The 20,520-nt window shown below is 47.0% G+C and overlaps 2 protein-coding genes across 9 annotated transcripts in view; one reads left to right on the top strand and one right to left on the bottom strand.

The window, feature by feature from the left end:
* IFT74 (intraflagellar transport 74) overlaps positions 1-20,520 on the bottom strand; it is a 305,175-nt gene that overhangs the window by 165,964 nt on the left and 118,691 nt on the right. The gene's annotated exons all lie outside the window — the stretch shown is intronic.
* The window catches only part of LRRC19 (leucine rich repeat containing 19), a 51,892-nt gene that overhangs the window by 20,065 nt on the left and 11,307 nt on the right, over positions 1-20,520 (top strand). For both annotated transcript variants that reach the window (XM_033919411.1, XM_033919403.1), the window contains one exon: positions 5,836-6,274. In XM_033919411.1, the coding sequence (XP_033775302.1) occupies positions 5,836-6,274 (439 nt within the window). The remainder of the gene's footprint in view (positions 1-5,835; positions 6,275-20,520) is intronic.

Genomic DNA, 20,520 nt, shown 5'->3' with positions numbered 1-20,520 from the left:
ATCGACGGAGCCCGGATACGGATGCCTCACTAGCAGACTTGCTTGAAGAAACTCGAAGTTTCGAGTCGCCCACACCGCACATGCGCGAGTGCCTTCCTGCCCAGCACAGGGCGCTTCTCCTCAGTTCAGATAGCTAGCAGAGAAGCCAACCAGGGGAGGTGGGTGGGTTGTGAGAATAGCTGCCTGCTGTCCCTGGATAACACCTGTTACGGTAAGTAACTGTGCTTTATCCCAGGACAAGCAGGCAGGTATTCTCACATATGGGTGACCTCCAAGCTAACCAGAATGGGATGGTGGGAGTGTTGGCAATTTAGGAGAATAAATTTTGTAATACTGTTTGGTCAAACTGTCCATCCCGTCTGGAGAAAGTATCCAGACAATAGTGAGAAGTGAAGGTATGAACCGAGGACCAAGTAACAGCCTTGCAAATTTCCTCAATAGGTGTAGATCTGAGGAAAGCTACCGAAGCTGCCATAGCTCTGACTTTATGGGCTGTGACTTTACTGTGAAAGGGTAATCCAGCCTGGGCATAGAAGAAAGAGATACAAGCCGCCATCCAATTGGAGATGGTACGCTTAGAAATAGGATGTCCCAACTTATTTGGGTCAAAGGAAACAAAAAGTTGAGGAGCAGTTCTGTGTGGTTTGGTGCGTTCCTTGTAGAAGGCCAAAGCACGTTTACAATCCAGAGTATGAAGAGCTGATTCTCCAGGGTGAGAATGAGGCTTTGGAAAAAACACTGGAAGTACAATGGATTGGTTGAGATGAAATTCTGAGACCACTTTAGGTAGGAATTTCGGATGAGTACGAAGAACAACTTTGTCATGATGGAACACCGTGAATGGTGGGTCAGTAACTAAAGCTTGCAGCTCACTGACTCATCGAACAGAAGTGAGGGCAATGAGAAACACCACTTTCCAAGTGAGATACTTCAGATGAGCCTTATCAATTGGTTCAAATGGAGGCTTCATGAGTTGAGTAAGGACAACATTGAGGTCCCAAACCACAGGAGGCGGTTTGAGAGGAGGTTTAACACTGAAAAGTCCTTTCATGAATCTGGAAACCACCGGATGAGCAGAGAGGGGTTTCCCTTCAATAGGCTGATGGAAAGCCGCAATTGCACCGAGATGGACTCTTATAGATATAGACTTAAGACCAGAATTGGATAAGTGCAAAAAGGTAGTTCAAAACAGAAGATAAGGAGGAATGCTGATGATGAGAAAAACACCATGATGAGAAAAACACCATGTAGAAAATCTAGTCCATTTTTGGTGACAGCATTGTCTAGTTGTAAGCTTTCTAGAAGCTTCTAAAATGTCTCTTACAGATTGAGAAAACTGAAGAGGGGTTATGTTGAGAGGTACCAGACTGTCAGGTGTAGAGACTGCAGGTTGGGATGAAGCAGAGATCCTTGACTTTGTGTAAGCAGAGAAGGAAAAACTGGTAGTAGGTATGTCTCCCTGCTGCTGAGTTGAAGTAGAAGGGAGTACCAGGGTTGTCTCGGCCACCGAGGAGCGATTAGAATCATGGTGGCATGATCGTTCTTCAATTTGACCAGAGTCTTGAGAATGAGAGGGAATGGAGGAAATGCGTAGAGGAAAAGATTCGTCCATTCCAGAAGAAAAGCATCTGCCTCGAGGTGGTGAGGAGAGTATAAACTGGAGCAGAACTGAGGTAGTTTGTAGTTGTGGGGAGCTGCAAAGAGGTCTATCTGTGGCGTTCCCCACTGTGAAAAAATGTGATGAAGAGGCGAGGAATGGAGAGTCCATTCGTGAGGTTGAAGTAGACGACTCAAGTTCTCCGCCAAGCAATTCTTTGCCCCTTAAATGTAGACAGCTTTGAGGAAGGTGTTGTGGCGGATTGCCCAGTCCCAAACCTCCAGAGCTTCTTGACAAAGGGAGGCAGACCATGTCCCTCCCTGTTTGTTGACATAATACATGGCGACTTGGTTATCCGTCCGAACGAGGACTACTGCTCTGAGTTCCAACTGATTGATATGACACTGACGATCCGTACTGGTCCAGAGGCCTTGAGTACGGAGACCATCGAGATGAGCGCCCCAAGCGTAGGTCGAAGAGTCTGTCGTGAGGACCTTCTGATGAGGGGGCGTTTGAAAAAGCAAGCCTCTTGAAAGACTGGAAGAGAGCATCCACCAAAGGAGAGACTGCTTCAAAGGAGTGACTTTGATGTGTCGAGAAAGAGGATCGCAAACCTGCGTCCATTGAAATGCCAGGGTCCACTGAGGAATTCTGAGGTGAAGTCTGGCAAAAGGAGTCGCGTGTACTGTGGAGGCCATGTGACCTAGGAGTACCATTATGTGTCTCGCTGAGATGGAAGATCGGGAAGACACTGTATGACAGAGCTGAAGTAGAGCTTCCAGACGTTGCAGTGGAAGGAATGCTCTGAGTTGGACTGTGTCCAGAAGAGTTCCAATGAATTGTAGAGTCTGTGAGGGTTGAAGCTGAGATTTGGGAAAATTGATTTCGAAACCCAAACTTTGGAGAAACCAGGTAGTCTGTTGGATAGCTACAATAACCCCTTCAGACGTGGAATCTTTGATGAGCCAGTCGTCGAGGTGGGGAAACACCTGAAGACCATGATTCCTTAGAGCTGCTGCTATCACTACCAGGCACTTGGTGAACACTCTGGGAGATGAGGCCAGGCCGAATGGTAGTACTTTGTATTGATAATGCAGATTCCCCACCTGAAATCTGAGGTACTGATGGGAGGCTGGATGGATGGGAATATGAGTGTAGGCCTCCTTGAGATCCAGAGAGCATAACCAGTAGTTCTGCTCGAGAAGGGGATAAAGGGATGCCAGGGACAACATTCAAAACTTTTCTTTGACTAGAAATTTGTTGAGAGCCCTGAAATCCAAAATGGGTTGCAGATCGCCCGTCTTCTTCGGAACAAGGAAGTAACGAGAGTAAAAACCCCTGTTTTGCTGCTCCAAGGGAACTGGTTCGATGGTATGGAGACGAAGCAAAGCTTGAGCTTCCTGAAGAAGAAGGGCGGTCTGAGATGGATTGGAAAGACACTCTCTTGGAGGAAGCTCTGGTGGAACCTAAGTGAAATGAAGAGAGTATCCTTCTCTGAGGATTGTAAGCACCCAGAGGTCGGAGGTAATTAATGTCCATCGGTCGTAAAAATGATGGAGACGACCTCCTATAGGGGGAAAATGAGACAGAGACAGAACGGTGGAGGTTTTAAACAGTCAAAAAGGCTGAGAAGCCTTAGGTGCAGCAGAAGGTTGGGGTTTCTGCTGCTTCTGAGGTCGCTGCTTCTTAAGAGGAGGGCGAGTGTATGTAACTGGCTTTGGAGCATAACGCCGTTGGTAGATAAGAGCAGGGCATGCAGGCTTGGCAGGAGTTGGCTTTGGCTTAGGTCTGACATCTGAAGCAAAAGATTTCTCATGGTCAGACAATTTCTTGGTGGCTGCCTCGATAGATTCATCAAAGAGGTCATTGCCCTCACAAGGAATGTTAGCTAAGCGGTCTTGAAGATTAGGGTCCATATTGATGGTACAAAGCCAGGCAAGACGACGCATAGCCACAGAGCAAGCACCTGCTCGAGCAGACAACTCGAATGCATCATAAGATGACTGGAGGAGATGCAACTGGAGTTGAGACAAAGAAGCAATAACTTCTTGAAATTCAAAGTGCATTTGAGTATGCAAATAATGCAAGAACTTCAGCAATAAAGAAATCAGAAATTCAAAATAAGTGATGAATTGAAAATTATAATTGAGGACTTTAGAGAACATCATAGCATTTTGATAGATGCGACATCCGAATTTGTCCATAGTCTTCCCTTCCAGGAGGAATGGTGGCATAAACCTTGGAAGGATGGGACCTCTTTAAGGAGGACTTGACAAGGAGGGATTGATGAGATAACTGAGTGCTGTCAAATCTTTGCGATGCACAGGTTTATACCTAGAGTCCAATTTTCCTGGAACAGCTATTATAGAAAAAGGTGACTCTATGCATCGACCAAAAGTCTGATTCAAAAGCTTATGAAGTGGAAGCTTAAGAGACTCTGCTGGAGGTTGAGGAAGATGCATGACTTCTAGATACTCCTTAGAGTATTTTGAGCCAGTATCTAATTGAAGATTCAAGTCCACAGCCATCTGACGAAGGAAAGACGAGAAAAATAGCTGGTCTGCCAATGCTTTGCCTCGAGAAGGACTCGAGGACGTCGAGACAGCATGAGTTGAAGATGAAGTTTTGGCATCAAAGGAACCTGGTGATTTGGACGAGGCAATCAAAACCGGAATATCCTCGAGGTCTGGCATCGTAGACCTCGAATGAGGCGTCGGTGGTCTGGTTGAGGCTGGAGTAGATCAAGGCTTAGAGGAAGATGATCTGTCTTGAGAAGACGAACTATGCCTGGAATGATGCCTCGAGGAAGGCCTCGAACGTCGATGAGAACTGTGTCTAGAACCAGATCTCGAGGATCGAGGAGACTTCGCCTTGGAGACAAGAGCAGCCGATGCTATCGGATGAATAGGACTAGAGGCTGTAGATCAAAACTCCAGAGGCTTGGTGGAGGAACCTCGATGCATTCCGAAAGACTCTGCTCCTTGTATAAAGTGTGAGGATTCCCGTCGAGGCACTCACAAAGAATCTGCTCCTTGCTTTATGTGCTTGGATGCCAGACCAGACACTCGCAGAAACTCTGCTCCCTGCAAAGAGTGTGTAAGTTCAGACAGGGGCAAAGGAAGCAGCTCGACGTCGCGGGAGTCTGCTGAATGCCCAGGCTGCATAAGAGGAAGCAGTTTGGGTCCCATGTTAGTAAGGAACTGAATAAACTGCTTCTCTAACATGGTCTGGAAAGAAGCCGGCAAGGATGGATCCGCGTCTGAAACCGGACCACCTGCTTTGGCTGGAGGTTCCTTTGAGGTAGTGTGACTGTGCTTCGACCTATGAGTCTTAGACAGTTTAATCTCCACCGGCAGAACCGACTGCTGAGCTATCTGACCTGAGGAAACAGGGGAAGATAGAGCAGATGACGTCAAAGTAAGAGCCACTGCAAATGACGAAGGTCTGATGAGGCTCGAGGTGGACTCAGTAGGCACAGAAGGAGCCTTGGTGGGAGTCGAGGCCAAAGATGCCTTCAAAGTTGAGGGATCAGTAGAAGACTCCATCTCGAAGAGCTTGTCCACCAAAATGCAACGACGCTTGAAAGCATGAGGCTGAAGTGTTTGGCAAGGCAGGCATGACCTGTTTCGGCCCAAGGCACTTGAGGCAGTGTCCGTGAGGGTCCATAAGAGAGATTGCACGCTGACACTTGCTACACCTCTTGAAGCCCGTGGCAGGCCGGGACATAGAAGGAAAAATAGCCACCGCAAAATTGAAGCCCTTGGGCTGCGGCCGAGCGGCCTGTCCGGGAAAACGAACAGAAGAAGAAAATCTTTTTTTTTTTCAACTAAAATAAAAAAATAAACTAAAAATAGTGATTTGTGAGGAAAAAACACAAACCGCGGTTGAGAGAAGGCACAAAGGAACGAAGTTAAACGCAGAGAGTCAAAGACGGACTTCTTGGCTCCGCGGAAAACTGAGAACTGAGGAGACACGCCCTGTGCTGTGCGGGAAGGCACTCGCGTATGCGCGGTGCGGGTGACTCTAAACTTCGAGTTTCTTCAAACAAGTCTGCTTGTGAGGTGTCCGCATCTGGGCTCCGTCGATGACGTCACCCATATGTGAGAATACCTGCCTGCTTGTCCTGGGATAATAGTGATTATGTTTATCTCCTCCCCAATCTCAGGATCACAAAGCTGTCTACTGCAGATAATTTGGAATTTGATATCCTAATTGTAGTCTCTTGCTTTCCTTAACAGGTGGTTTGTAACAGAACTGGGTTGGGCCTTTCTTCTATTCCTGATAATTTACCTCAAAATGTTAGTATACTATACCTCAGTAATAACAACATAAGTTTCAGTGCCAAAGACAATAAAATCCTCCAAATATATATCAACCTAAATGAACTGTATCTCAATAACAACAAATTTACTGGCCTACCAGAGAACAGTTTTTCTCAACTGGCAAAACTTAAAATTCTAAACCTCAGGAACAACTCTATCAATATAATTGAAAAGAATGCTTTTCGAGGCCTGGACAATCTAATTAACCTGGACCTTGGCAATAATAGAATATCCCAATGGATGATAGCAACGAATCTACACTTAAAAAATTTAGCTCTTGATGGAAATCCATGGAACTGTACCTGCAGCCTACTGAGTCTGCAGAACTGGTTGAATTCCACCAAATCAGTAACAGGCAAGTTATTTTTTTTAATTAATTTTATATTATATAGAGGTAATTATTGCTCCTTATTTACTCGGAATGCCAAAAACAAACATACTGCTATTGTAAAGCTGAAATAAAGTCTGCCAATTATTTAAGAAAGGAAACCATGGACAGGGCATAGCCGAGTTAAGAATATAAATCACATAAGAACATAAGAAGTTGCCTCCACTGGGTCAGACCAGAGGTCCATCCTGCCCAGCGGTCCGCTCCCGCGGCGGCCCATCAGGTCCGCGACCTGTGAAGTGGTTACTGACCACTTCTATAACCTACCTCAAGTTCTATCTGTACCCCTCTATCCCCTTATCCTCCAGGAACCTATCCAAACCTTCCTTGAACCCCTGTACAGAGTTCTGGCTTATCACCTCCTCCGGAAGCTTGTTCCATGTGTCCACCACCCTCTGGGTAAAAAAGAATTTCCTAGCATTTGTTCTAAACCTGTCCCCTTTCAATTTCTCCGAGTGACCCCTAGTGCTTGTGGCTCCCCACAGTTTGAAGAATCTGTTCTTATTCACTTTCTCTATGCCCTTTAGGATTTTGAAGGTTTCTATCATGTCCCCTCTAAGTCTCCTCTTCTCCAGAGAGAACAGCCCCAGCGTTTTTAACCTGTCAGCGTATGAGAAATTTTCCATACCTTTTATCAGTTTAGTCGCCCTCCTCTGCACTCCATCGAGTACCGCCATGTCCTTTTTGAGGTACGGCGACCAGTATTGAACACAGTACTCCATGTGCGGGCGCACCATTGCACAATACAGCAGCATGATGACTTCCTTTGTCCTGGTTGTGATATCCTTTTTGATGATGCCCAGCATTCTGTTTGCTCTCTTTGAGGCCGTCGCACACTGCGCCGATGGCTTCAGTGATGTGTCAACCATCACCCCCAGATCCCTTTCAAGGTTACTCACCCCTAGCCGTGTTCCCTCCATTTTGTAGCTGAACATCGGGTTTTTTTTCCCTACATGCATGACTTTGCATTTCTCTACGTTAAAACTCATTTGCCACTTATTTGCCCAGTCTTCCAGTCTCGTTAGGTCCCTTTGCAGGTTTTCACAGTCTTCCGTGTTCCTAACCCTGCTGCAGAGTTTGGTGTCATCAGCAAATTTGATAACCTCACATTTTGTCCCCGTCTCCAGATCGTCAATAAATATATTGAACAATAGAGGTCCCAGCACCGACCCCTGTGGAACTCCGCTCGTGACCCATTGCCAGTCTGAGTATTGGCCCTTTACTCCAACCCTCTGTTTCCTGCCTGCCAACCAGTGTTTGATCCATCGGTAGATATCCCCTTGCACCCCGTGGTTCCACAGCTTTTTTAGTAGCCGTTCTTGAGGTACCTTGTCGAAGGCTTTTTGGAAGTCAAGGTAAATGATGTCTATGGATTCCCCCTTATCCATCTGGCTGTTTATTCTCTCGAAGAAGTACAGCAAGTTTGTGAGGCACGACCTTCCCTTGCAGAAGCCATGCTGGCTCGCCTTCAGTTGTCCATTTTTTTCTATGTGTTCGCAGATTGTGTCCTTTACCATTGCTTCCATCTTCTTTCCCGGAACAAAAGGGCCCTTTTACTAAGCAGCACTAAAAAGTGGCCTCCACTATGTGGCTTTCTTGTGCATTAAGACCACTTTTAGTGCAGCTGTAAAATGGCTGCATGTTCCATTTCATAACAGTAAATGACAGCAGATAAAGACCTGAATTTCCTCTATTAATGCCTCATGCTAATTTCCCCATTAGCAAAGGATAACTTACCAACACTTATTTTCTAGGTGGAAAGGGTTCCTGTGGTTGGAACATGCCAATGTAGCAGCGCTAACGTGCTAGTGCTAGGCACACCTACTCTCTGCTCTCAAACATGCCCCAGCACTAAAAAAATAAGAAGTATTTTTATAGTGTGTGAAGCATGCACTGATCCAAAAACTACTGTGGCATACCCGAGCGCCCTGCAGTTGTACTTTTTACCTTGCCGTTTACACGCTAGTACTTACAACAGCTTAGTAAAATGGCACCAAAGTAACGCCATCCTGAATCATTAGTACCCTTATTTAGAATTTGCAAGTTGATACTAACCTTATATTTTATCTTAAAGTCCAAAGAGCTGATTAATACAACCAATGTGCTCTTTTGCTATATACTTTAACAGAAGAACTAATCTTTTACCACTCAGCCACAAACACCAATGTATTGAGACAAACTACTTTAAAAAGTGATAGCTAATATAGGCCCTCCCTTTTATCATATAATTCCTATAAGCGTCGGAGCTTTTACTGCAGCAACCCACAATAAAAAAAACCCTTAACTCAGCTTGATATAAGGGGGCCATAGATACAAAGGCATTTTTTTTGTTGTTTTTTCCTTGATTATTGTCCAGACAGCACATCTAAATAGAAACTTTTTAACCAGCTCAGCCTCTACATTCAAAATGTTTCTCTTTAGATTGTGATGGTAACTGAAATCTAAAAAACAGCCAACAGTATAATGGAAAATAATTTTAATGAGAAATAGAAACTCTGTGTATGCAAAGCATTTGAGTCGTGGTCAAAAAAACTAAAAAGAAACTTCTATTTCTCCATTGGCAAGCAGAATTGAACTAGCCACACAAAACATAATCCAACAGCACCAAGATGGAACAGCTCTCCCAGAAATTAGAGCTAATGTAAAGTCTGAGCACATATAGCCTTTCCCACTACTGCAGTTACCTCGGTCTCCTCAGTTTTGCTTCCTTTCACTTCTGTTTATTCATACCTGAATAATTGGCTTCTTTCAGCTCCATTACTGAGTCTTGCAATCTTACTGAGAAATAAGGCCTTATACCCCCCACCCCCCTGGTCCTTGGGGTTCTCAAATGTCAACAAGGCTTCCTTTCTCTGAAGCATATAAATTAAAATAAAGATTTTTCTTCTGCAATACAAACTACAGAAGCTTGTAAGATTGTTCAATTGGTTCATCATTCCCCTTGGATTAGTCAAACCAACTTCATATGGCAACTACAGTGCTCATCTCAAGATGAAAAGACTGCAATGGAACCTAAAGCTTCAGTAATTACCCTGCAAGTTCTTTCCTTCTGCAAAATTTGCAAACCATACTGCAATGGTGGGATGGAACTAGTTGGCTGTTTTGGAAATTCAATATCCAACCTAGGCTCTGTAAGACCTGGACCATGTGAGCCACTGCTTGTTATCCTTCTTGGAATGATGGAGCTCTGATCAGCCAGTCATCCAGGTATGGATGAACCTGCAAGTCCATCTTGCACAGATGGGCAGCTACCACTATCATCACCTTGGTCAACGTGCGAGGTGCTGTTGCCAGCCTAAAGGGAAGGGCCAAGTACTGATAATGGTTTTCCAGGACATGAAATCTTGGGAACTTTCTGTGGCCAGGAAATATGGGAATGTGCAGGTAGGCCTCTGTCAAATCCAGAAGCCAGAAATTCCCCCATTACCACCGTCGCTATGACTGATCATACTGTCTCCATGCAAAAGTGCGGAACTTTCAGCGCTGCATTGATGTGCACAAGATCCAGAATGGGTTTCCAATTGTCTGAGCCTTTCTTGGGCTAAAAAAAGAATATGTAGTATCTGCCCAAGCCCGAATCTTCAGGCGACACAGACTCTATGGCCTGAATAACAACCTCTGAATTGTAGTGGCAACCTTGCTTGCTTTCTCTGGTTTCTCCATTGGGGAGTCCACAAACCAGTCCATTAAGGGCTGGGTGAATTCAAGCTTGTAACCACTCTGAATGATCTTCAGTACCCAAAAGGTCTGATGAGATCTGCACCCAGGCCTCTGCATAGTCCGAGAGATCAAACTATCTTCAGGGGAACTGCTCCGGGCCTGGTGCCATTGTGCTTTTTTGAGACCTCAGAATCTCTGTCTGGATCTCTGAGAGAAGGCTCCTCTTGAGAACTGCTGAAAGCACCTGGAACCACTGAAATTAGACCTCTTGGAGCTTCTAGAGGTTGGTGGTCTTCTGTTAGGAAGAGATTTCAGCCAACGATCTGCCATGCTGGTCATGAGATCATTTAGTTCCTTTCCGAACATTTGTCCCTTGAAAGAAGTCTGCCGAGGGTAGCCTTAGAGGTAGTACATCCCGCCCATTGCCTGATCCAGTGCATTCTGTAAGCCGAGATCGAATAAGCCAAAATTTTGATCATTATTCTGAAGATGTCATAGAGAACATTGTCTACGTAATCAACTCCAGCTAATAGGAGCTGGGGTAAAGGCTCACCCTCCGTCAGCTCAAGACTCCGTAACCTTATATGACAGGTGCATGTCTCAAGCCAAGCTGCTGCAGCTGCTTGGATTCTCAAGGCCAGCACTTCAAATTGTCTTTTAAGAATCACATCCACTCTGCCTCCCTCACTTGGTAGGGACATGCGCTTGGTTACTTGCGCTATCTTGGGCTTAGCGAATAGCTGCTGACACTCCTGTGCCACTGGGTAATTCGAGCCATTATTTTGGCTATTTTAAGGAACTCTTCAGGAGCATCCCAATGCTCCGTAACCATTGATATCAGGATTCCAGGGAAATGAAGAAGACTGGGGCTCTCACGCTGCTCATTATAGAGAGGGGACCTGCTGGGAATCCAAATTTAACTCCTGCAGAACTGAGGGTCTGAACAGCAGCGGACAGTGCTATCACTGTATTTAGCACACACGTACCTACCTGTGACCCTGCATCTCCCGACAGGGAGGGCTAGCTCTGTTTCTCTTGGAAAGGCCAATCGGATCCTGGACAGCCTCTACCAATCGGATCCTGGACAGCCTCTAAAACTGAGGCAGACATGACTGGGAGTATCACCAGATGCCCCTTGGGGATTCTGGCTATCCAGAAAAACTCTCCACATTAGACTGACAAATTCCAGAGAAAATGCCATATTAGGCAGTACGGAGTCTCCTTTAGATGACTCCAGCTTGCATTTCTGCATCCCTGAGTTTAGAATGACTGTCATTCCAATCTCTGGAAGGGATTTAATCCTTACCAATGAACCCTCAACCGTTCCTTGGCCCTAGAGAGCAAAGAGGAGGCTAAGCCAAATGCTCCCGCTCTCCTTCACGTGCTGCGCTGCACATAGCGCAAGGGCGCTCTTCGGGTACCCATCTAGCATTAATTAGGAGTAAAGGAACATGAGGACTCCATCCCTGGCAGTTTTGCAGAGTCCCTCTGGAAACCCACCTCAAGGACAGAGTCCCTCTGGCACCTTCATACGTCTCAGACTCAGCCAACATGATAAATTTCTTGACAGATACAAGCAATGTACCATCTAATGCTATACTACTTACTTTAGATATAACGGCACTATATATCAACATGCCTCAAGATGCAGCAATTCAAGTCATAGCTGACGAGCTTACAGCTTTAGAATTATCACAAAAAAGGATATCTTTTCTACTTCAGATCGCCCACATAGCATTAAGTATGAATTACTTTCAATTTGATATCACATATTACCAACAAATCAAAGGTACTGCCATAGGAGCTAAAATGGCCCCATCCATAGCATGTCTATATGTTTCCAAGTTTGAACAACAGTTCCTATACCCCTCACAACATTGGGTACATATGCACATATGGAAAAGATATATAGACAATGTTTTTGCTGTATGGGTTGGATCTTCCATTCAACTTGATGAGTTTTTTTGCTTGGCTGAATACCTGTGATCCAAATTTACAATTCCCTATGCATACCGATCCACATCAAGTTCCGTTTTTAGATATTAACATTATTCTCACCCAAGGCCATTTCACCACCAGCATCTATCGGAAACCTACCGATAGGAATAATCTTTTACAATACACTAGTTTTCATCCCCAACATCTTAGGAATAATATCCCCATTGGCCAGTTCCTTCGGCTACGCAGACTATGTTCCACTACACATGAATATGTACATCAAGCCACACAGATGCAAGCTCATTTCGTAGAAAAAGGATACCCCTCATCTGTGATTCATAAAGCTTACAAGAGGGCACTGTATTCCAATAGGGCACTGTTGCTAAATCCCACTAGTTCTCAAGATTCATCACCCCTGGTATGTGTCCTCCCTTACTCTATTCATGCATTCCAGATTAAACAAATCATCAAGCAGCATTGGAATATTATGAGATACCACTCTGAGTTTTTGGAATTTCCCAGATTCACCCCTTTTCTTGTGTTTTGATAAAGCAATGTTACTTACCGTAACAGTTGTTATCCAGGGACAGCAGGCAGCTATTCTCACTAATGGGTGATGTGATCCAATGGAGCCCCGATGCGGACGCCTCACAAGCATTTTGCTTGATGAAACTCGAAGTTTCGAGTCGCCCACACCGCGCATGCGCGAGTGCCTTCCCGCCCAGACCAGGGCGCGTCTCCTCAGTTCAGATAGCTAGCAGAGAAGCCAACCAAGGGGAGGTGGGTGGGATGTGAGAATAACTGCCTGTTGTCCCTGGATAACAACTGTTACGGTAAGTAACATTGCTTTATCCCAGGACAAGCAGGCAGGTATTCTCACTAATGGGTGACCTCCAAGCTAACCAGAATGGGATGGTGGGAGAGTTGGTAACTTAGGAGAATAAATTTTGTAATACTGTTTGGCCAAACTGTCCATCCCCATCTGGAGCAGGTATCCAGACAATAATGAGAAGTGAAGGTGTGAACCGAGGACCAAGTGGCAGCCTTACAAATCTCCTCAATTGGTGTCGATCTGAGGAAGGCTACAGAGACTGCCATTGCTCTGACCTTATGGGCTGTGACTTTGCTGTGAAGGGGTAATCCAGCTTGGGCATAGCAGAAGGAGATACAAGCCGCCATCCAGTTGGAGATGGTGCGCTTAGAGATGGGACGTCCCAACTTGTTCGGATCAAAGGAGATGAAAAGTTGAGGAGCAGGTCTGTGTGGCTTGGTGCGTTCCAGGTAGAAAGCCAAGGCACGTTTACAGTCCAGAGTATGAAGAGTTGATTCTCCAGGATGAGAATGAGGCTTTGGAAAGAAGACAGGGAGAACAATGGATTGATTCAGATGGAATTCCGAGACCACTTTGGGGAGGAATTTTGGATGAGTGCGAAGGACCACCTTGTCATAGTGGAACACTGTGAAAGGTGGATCCGCCACCAGTGCTTGAAGCTCACTAACTCGATGAGCAGAAGTGAGGCCAATGAGAAACACCACTTTCCAAGTGAGGTACTTCAGATGAGCCTTGTGAAGAGGTTCAAATGGAGGTTTCATAAGTTGAGAAAGAACAACATTGAGGTCCCAAACCACTGGAGGCAGTTTGAGGGGAGGATTGACATGGAAAAGTCCTTTCATGAATCTGGAAACCACCGGGTGAGCAGAGAGGGGTTTCCCTTGAAGAGGCTGATGGAAAGCAGCAATTGTACTAAGGTGGACTCGTATCGATGTAGACTTGAGGCCAGAATGAGAGAGGTGCAACAGGTAATCCAAGACTGATGACAAGGAGTTGTGGCTCATGATGATGAGAAAAACACCAAGTAGAGAATCTAGTCCACTTTTGGTGGTAGCATTGTCTCGTAGTAGGCTTTCTTGAAGCTTCTAGGACGTCTCTCACAGGTTGAGAAAACTGGAGAGGAATTACGTTGAGAGGAACCAAGCTGTCAGGTGTAGAGACTGCAGGTTGGGATAAAGTAGAGATCCCTGATGCTGTGTAAGCAGTGATGGAAACACTGGTAGAAGGAGGGGCTCCCTGCTGCTGAGTTGAAGTAGAAGGGAGTACCAAGGTTATCTGGGCCACCGTGGAGCAATCAGAATCATGGTGGCATGGTCTGACTTGAGCTTGACTAGAGGAAATGCATATAGAAAGAGGTTCGTCCAGTCCAGAAGGAAAGCATCTGCCTCGAGGCGGTGAGGAGTGTAGATCCTGGAGCAGAACTGAGGCAGTTTGAAGTTGTGAGGGGCTGCAAAGAGGTCGATCTGAGGTGTCCCCCACTGGAAAAGATGTGATGGAGGGGCGTTGAGTAGAGGGTCCACTCGTGAGGTTGCAGCAGGCAACTCAAGTTGTCCGCCAAGGCATTGTCCGCCCCTTGAATGTAGACAGCTTTGAGGAAGGTGTTGTGGCGAATCGCCCAATCCCAAACTTTCAGAGCTTCCTGACAGAGGGGGGCCAATCCCTTGCCCCCCTGCTTGTTGATATAATACATGGCGACTTGGTTGTCCGGGCGAATGAGGACCACCTTGTCTTGAAGCAGGTGCTCGAAGGCATTGAGAGCATGGAAAATCGCCCTGAGTTCCAGGAGATTGATGTGGCACTGGCGGTCTGTGCTGGTCCAATAACCCTGAGTGCGGAGACCATCCAGATGAGCCCCCCAAGCATAAGTGGACGAGTCGGTCGTGAGGACTTTCTGATGGGGGGGAGTTTGGAACAGCAAACCTCTGGATAGATTGAAGGATAGCATCCACCAGCGAAGAGACTGTTGCAGATCAGGGGTGACCCGCATGTGTCTGGACAGAGGGTCGGATATCTGCGTCCACTGAGATGCCATGGTCCACTGGGGGATCCTGAGGTGAAGTCTGGCAAAAGGAGTCACTTGAACTGTCGAGGCCTTGTGGCCTAGGAGAACCATCATGTGTCTCGCCGAGATGGACGGGCGAGAGGACACCAAGTGGCAAAGATGGAGGAGAGCTTCCAGCCGTTCGGGAGGGAGGAACGCTCTGAGTTGGGTAGTGTCCAGAACAGCTCCGATGAAGGGAAGAGTCTGGGAAGGTTGTAGGTGGGATTTCGGGAAGTTTATCTCGAACCCCAGATGTAGCAGCAACCAGATCGTCTTTTGAGTCGCGAGGACAACTCCCTGGGACGTGGAATCCTTGATGAGCCAGTCATCCAGGTAGGGGAATACCTGGAGGCCGTGGTTCCTGAGCACTGCGGCCACTACTACCTGGCACTTTGTGAAGACTCTGGGTGACGAGGTCAGGCCGAAAGGAAGTACTCGGTATTGAAGATGAAGATTTCCCACCCTGAATCTGAGGTATTGGCGGGAGGCCAGGTGAATGGGAATGTGAGTGTAGGACTCCTTGAGAACCAGAGAGCATAACCAGTCATTCTGCTCGAGGAGGGGGTACGGGGATGTCAGGGTCAACATGCGAAACTTCTCTTTGACCAGGAACGTGTTGAGCACCCTGAGATCCAAAATGGGTCGCAGACCGCCCGTCTTCTTCGAAACAAGGAAGTACTGGGAGTAAAAGCCTTTGTTCTACTGAGACAGAGGGACCGGCTCGACAGCTCCGAGCTGTAATAAGGCCTGAGCTTCCTGCAGAAGAAGGGCGGTCTGGGTCGAGTTGGAAGGATACTCTCTTGGAGGATGTTCCGGGGGACTCGGTTGAACTGGAGAGAGTATCCTTCTCTGATGACGGAGAGGACCCAGAGGTCGGTGGTAATGGTCGTCTATCGATGGTAAAAGTGATGGAGACGACCTCCAATTGGTGGAGTGACTGAGAATGGTAGAACGACTGAGGTTACGTCCTCTATGAGACAGTCAAAAGGGCTGAGGGGCCTTAGGGGCAGTAGATGGCTGAGGCTTATGTTGCTGCTTTTGGGAATGCTGCCGCTTCACAGGCTGTCGGATGGTGGGAGCATGTTTAGGTGGGTAATGCCGCTGGTATATCAACGGTGGACGTGATGGACGAGGAGGAGCAGGCTTGGGCTTCGGACGCAGGATGGATTGGAAGGATTTCTCGTGGTCCGAAAGCTTATTGGTCGCCGCCTCGATGGATTCATCAAAGAGGTCGGTACCAGCACATGGAACGTTGGCAAGCCTGCCCTGGAGATTAGGGTCCATATCGATGGTCCTGAGCCATGCCAGCTGGCGCATGGCCACTGCACACGCTGTAGCCCGAGCCAAGAGCTCAAAGGCATCGTAGGAAGACTGCATCAGCTGTAACTGGAGCTGGGACAGCGAGGCCAGAACCTCCTGGTACTCGGATTGTGCCCTGGGGTCCACATAGGGCGAGAACTTCTGGAGTACCAACAGGAAGAACTCAAAGTATGGGACGAAATGGAAGTTGTAATTCAGAACCCTGGATGTCATCATGGAGTACTGATAAATCCTCCTGCCAAATCGGCCCATGGTCTTGCCCTCTCTACCAGGTGGGACAGCAGCATAGACCTGGGAGGGGTGAGACCGCTTCAGTGAGGACTCCACCAAGAGGGATTGATGGGAGAGTTGGGAACCATCAAACCTCTTATGGTGTACCGTGCAGTACCTGGTATCCAATTTGCCCGGTACAGCAGGGATGGAATAAGGTATTTCAAGGCATCGCATGAAGGTCTGGTCCAGCAACTTATGAAGAGGAAGCTTGAGGGATTCAGCAGGTGGTTGAGGGAGGTGCATAGTCTCCAGGTATTCTTTGGAGAATTTGGAACCTGTGTCCAGGTGGATGTCCAGGTCGTCTGCCATTTGTTGAAGGAACGAGGAGAACGACAGCAGGTCAGCCGAAGCCGGGCCTCGAGACGGGCTCAAGGACGTCGAGGCCTCAGGATCCAATATGGACGGGGATCGTGGTGGTGATAAAGACCCCAGCGTGTCCTCGAGCTCCGGCATCGGAAGAGGTGAAGTAGCTGGTGGTGAATACTCGAGGAAAGGTTGCTTCTGATGAGGCGAGGCATGCCTGGACGAGTGCCTCGATGAATGCCTTGACCGATGTGAACCGTGCTTGGATATTGGCCTCGTTGGACGAGGCGAATGGATCTTCGCTGAGGCCCCCAGGTAGTAGATGGGGCTGGAAGCAGTCGATCGAAGCACAGTTGGATGGCTGGAATCACCCCGGGACACTCGTATGGACTCGAGCCCCTGCATCGGGTGGATCGGCTCCAATGGAGGCACTCGCAAAGACTCTGCTCCTTGCATCGAGTGGATGGGTTCCAATGGAGGCACTCAGAAAGACTCTGCTCCTTGCATCAAGTGAATCGGTTCCAATGGAGGCATGGGCAAAGACTCTGCTCTTTGCGATGCATGCACTGAAGCCAGACCAGACACTCACAGAGACTCTGCTCCCTGTAGAGAGTGTGTATCGCTGAGGCACTGGAGGCGGCTCGACCTCGCGAGAGGCCTCCCCGTGCCCAGGCTGGATTTGAGAGAGAAGCTTGGGCCCAATGGTGGTGAAGAGCTCAATGAATTGCTTCTCTAACAAGGTCTGGAACGAGGCCGGCAAGGACGGATCCGCATCTGCAATGGGACCGCCTGCACGGGCCTCGCGTTCTTTGGGGGTAGTGTGTGAGTGTTTGGCCTAGAAGCCTTGGGCACTTTTAGCACTACCGGTGGAATAGGCTGCTGTGCTACCTGATCTGAAGAGACTGAGGAAGGCATCGCAGCAGGCGCTGGAGTCGGGGCCGGCACGAACGATGCAGGTTTGATGAGACTCGGCGCCGCAGAGGTGGAAGGCTGAGGAGCAGCGGATGAAGTTGAAGGTGAGGGGCCTTTCGATGACGATTGCTCCGTCGAGGACTCCTTGCTGAACAGCGACTCCCACAAGACGCAACGGCGCTTGAAAGCACGTGCGGTGAGTGTGGGGCAAGGCCGGCACGATTTTGGAAGGTGTTCAGGCCCGAGACACCAAACACAGCGTCAATGAGGGTCCGTGAGCGAAATCACGCGCTGGCACTTGGCACACTTTTTAAAACTGGTGATAGGCCGGGTCATAGGCCGGAAAAGCTCCGCCGCAAGATCAAAGCCGCGGGGCTGCGGCCACGTGGCCTGCCCGATCGGACGGAAGAAATTTTTTTTTTTTTTTAAAACAACAAAACGATGAAAATCAGCGATTGAGAGAAAATTAACCCAAAACTGCGGACTTAGAAGGCACAAGTGAAAAATCTTCACGCAGAGTTGAAGATGGACTTCTCGGCTCCACGGAAAAGTAAGAACTGAGGAGACGCGCCCTGGTCTGGGCGGGAAGGCACTCGCGCATGTGCGGTGCGGGCGACTCGAAACTTCGAGTTTCATCAAGCAAAATGCTTGTGAGGCGTCCGCATCGGGGCTCCGTTGGATCACGTCACCCATTAGTGAGAATACCTGCCTGCTTGCCCTGGGATAATAATTTCTTCAATGTATATTTAATTTCCTGTATCAAAGTATTTTTGTTCTTTGATGTGAAAATCAATAAATAATAATAATAATAAAAAAAGGATACATTACTTTAAAATTATACAAGCCAACTGATTTAAAGACATTTTCGTCCAGATTCTCTAACTGGTGTCCAAGTCAGTGGCCACTTTAAAAGCAGCTGCCAATCACATGACAGTGCTGGTTAAAGAACTCAAATGCCTACATATGTGCATGAAATGACACCTATGTAGGTGCTTTAGGCCTCCAAACACCAAAGTAGGTGGGAGGGAGCTTTCTCTGGAGGGGTGCTAGGGGGATCGGTAAGTGGGTGGTTGGAAGGTAGAGAGGAATCGGAGATCTCCCTGCTGGTGCCTGTCTTTGCCAGATTCCAAAAATAGTCACAGCTTGCCATCAACTGATTGTGGCAGGGGAAACCTTGATCAGTTGAGACGGCAGGACTCCCTGAAACTGTGGCTTCGGAGAGTCCTGCTGGCTCAGCTGATTGGGGATTCCCCTGCCACAGTCAGTTCATGGCAAGCTGTGGACTATTTTTGGAATCTGGTAAAGACAGGCACCAGCAGGGAGATCTCCGATTCCTCTCTACCTTCCAACCACCCACCTACCAATCCCCCTAGCACCCCTCCAGAGAAAGCTGCTCCCTCCCGCCTACTTTGGTGTTTGGAGGCCTAAAGCACCTACATAGGTGTCATTTCATGCCAGGTGGTCTAATGGTCCCAACCATTATGTTTCATATTTTGTTCAAAATTTGCATCTAGACAGTCAAGAGTACTGAGAATTTTCCTAAAATTTTAGATTCATAACTACATTAGTCACTGAGATAGAGCTACTTGTGTGGCTAGATGTTGGCAGCATTGGGCACAGTAATTAATAAAGTGACATTTTTACCTGCTTATAAAATTGAGAAGAGAGCTAATTTTTGGTAGTCCAGCATAACTTTTTGTGCTAGTTGCAACGATGCTAGTATGAGCATCATGGATACAAAAGCTCACCTGAAAATTTTGCTCAAAGTGTGGCCAAAAATATGTCACAGTTTGTTGCAACATATTTTGACCAGTTTATCAGCTACTATAGCTCCAGAGCAAGAGTAAATACAGACTTCAGAATTTTATCATTGATTATCCTTGCACTGGACACTACACTCTCAAATTTGCAGCAATTCTGCATGAATAGCTACATCATAACATTCCCTCAAATTTGGCATCTTTGATATAGGGGCTGAAATTCATCAATTTTCAGGGTCAATTATAAAAATAGTCTGCCTATATCTTCCTAAAAGCAGCACTGTTTGAATATTTTTACTCTATGAGATACATGCCTTTTGGTTTTGCAAAGCCACCGTCATAAATGTACAAATTCACCTCAAAGTTAGGAATACCACATTGTGAACCTGCCGGTACCAGGCTTTGAGGTTGGCTACCGGAGAGGACTCAACAAACACAGTTCTCGGCGTGCCTTCAAAAAGGTTGAAAGTCCTGCTGGGTTCTATAATCAATGTGACAAAATAGCGTCAGGAAAATAAAGTGTTGTCAAAAACATGAATCTAACTTTAATTCTTAGCACAGCTCCAAATAGCAAAGCTGCCACAGTTCAAGCTTTGAACTCAAATAAAATATAAACAGAAAACTGGGGTCTTGCATAAAGACAGCCCACACCTTTCTTGCAGGTAAGTGTCCAACAGTCCTGTTGCAGCTCTGTCTTATAGTCCCAACACACTCAAAGGGAAAAATAAGGGCTACAAAAAAAAACAACTATACAGTCTTATCTTAGGCTTCAGTAGAGTTCATAAGCCCTAGTAAAACATGCTGAATATGCCTGGCTTTCGACAGGCCTTCCCAACCAACTTAACAAGATGGTGGGGGAGGGGAGTAGCTGAATCCACAAATTGGCCCCACGATCCCAACCACGAAAAGATCTTCTGTGGATTCACCCCACCACTACCCCTCTAACACATTCAGCAGCAGAGTCTCATACAAGCAGCAAAAGGTAAAAAGAATGCAAAACAAAACTTCATTCAAAGTCTCAAAAATAAGGCGCCGTTTCCAGCATTGAGCCAAGCAATGCTCACACTCCCAGCACTAGTCCCATCCTTCCAGACATAAAAAAAAAAAAGGATTCAAGAAAAAAACAGTAAAGAAACCAAACTTAACTTTCATCCATGTAAACTTCTGGAGAATC

This window comes from Geotrypetes seraphini, chromosome 1 (assembly GCF_902459505.1).
Source record: "Geotrypetes seraphini chromosome 1, aGeoSer1.1, whole genome shotgun sequence".
NCBI classification, from domain to species: domain Eukaryota; kingdom Metazoa; phylum Chordata; class Amphibia; order Gymnophiona; family Dermophiidae; genus Geotrypetes; species Geotrypetes seraphini.
Note: the sequence above shows the minus strand (reverse complement) of the source record. Positions and strands in the feature narration are given on the sequence as shown.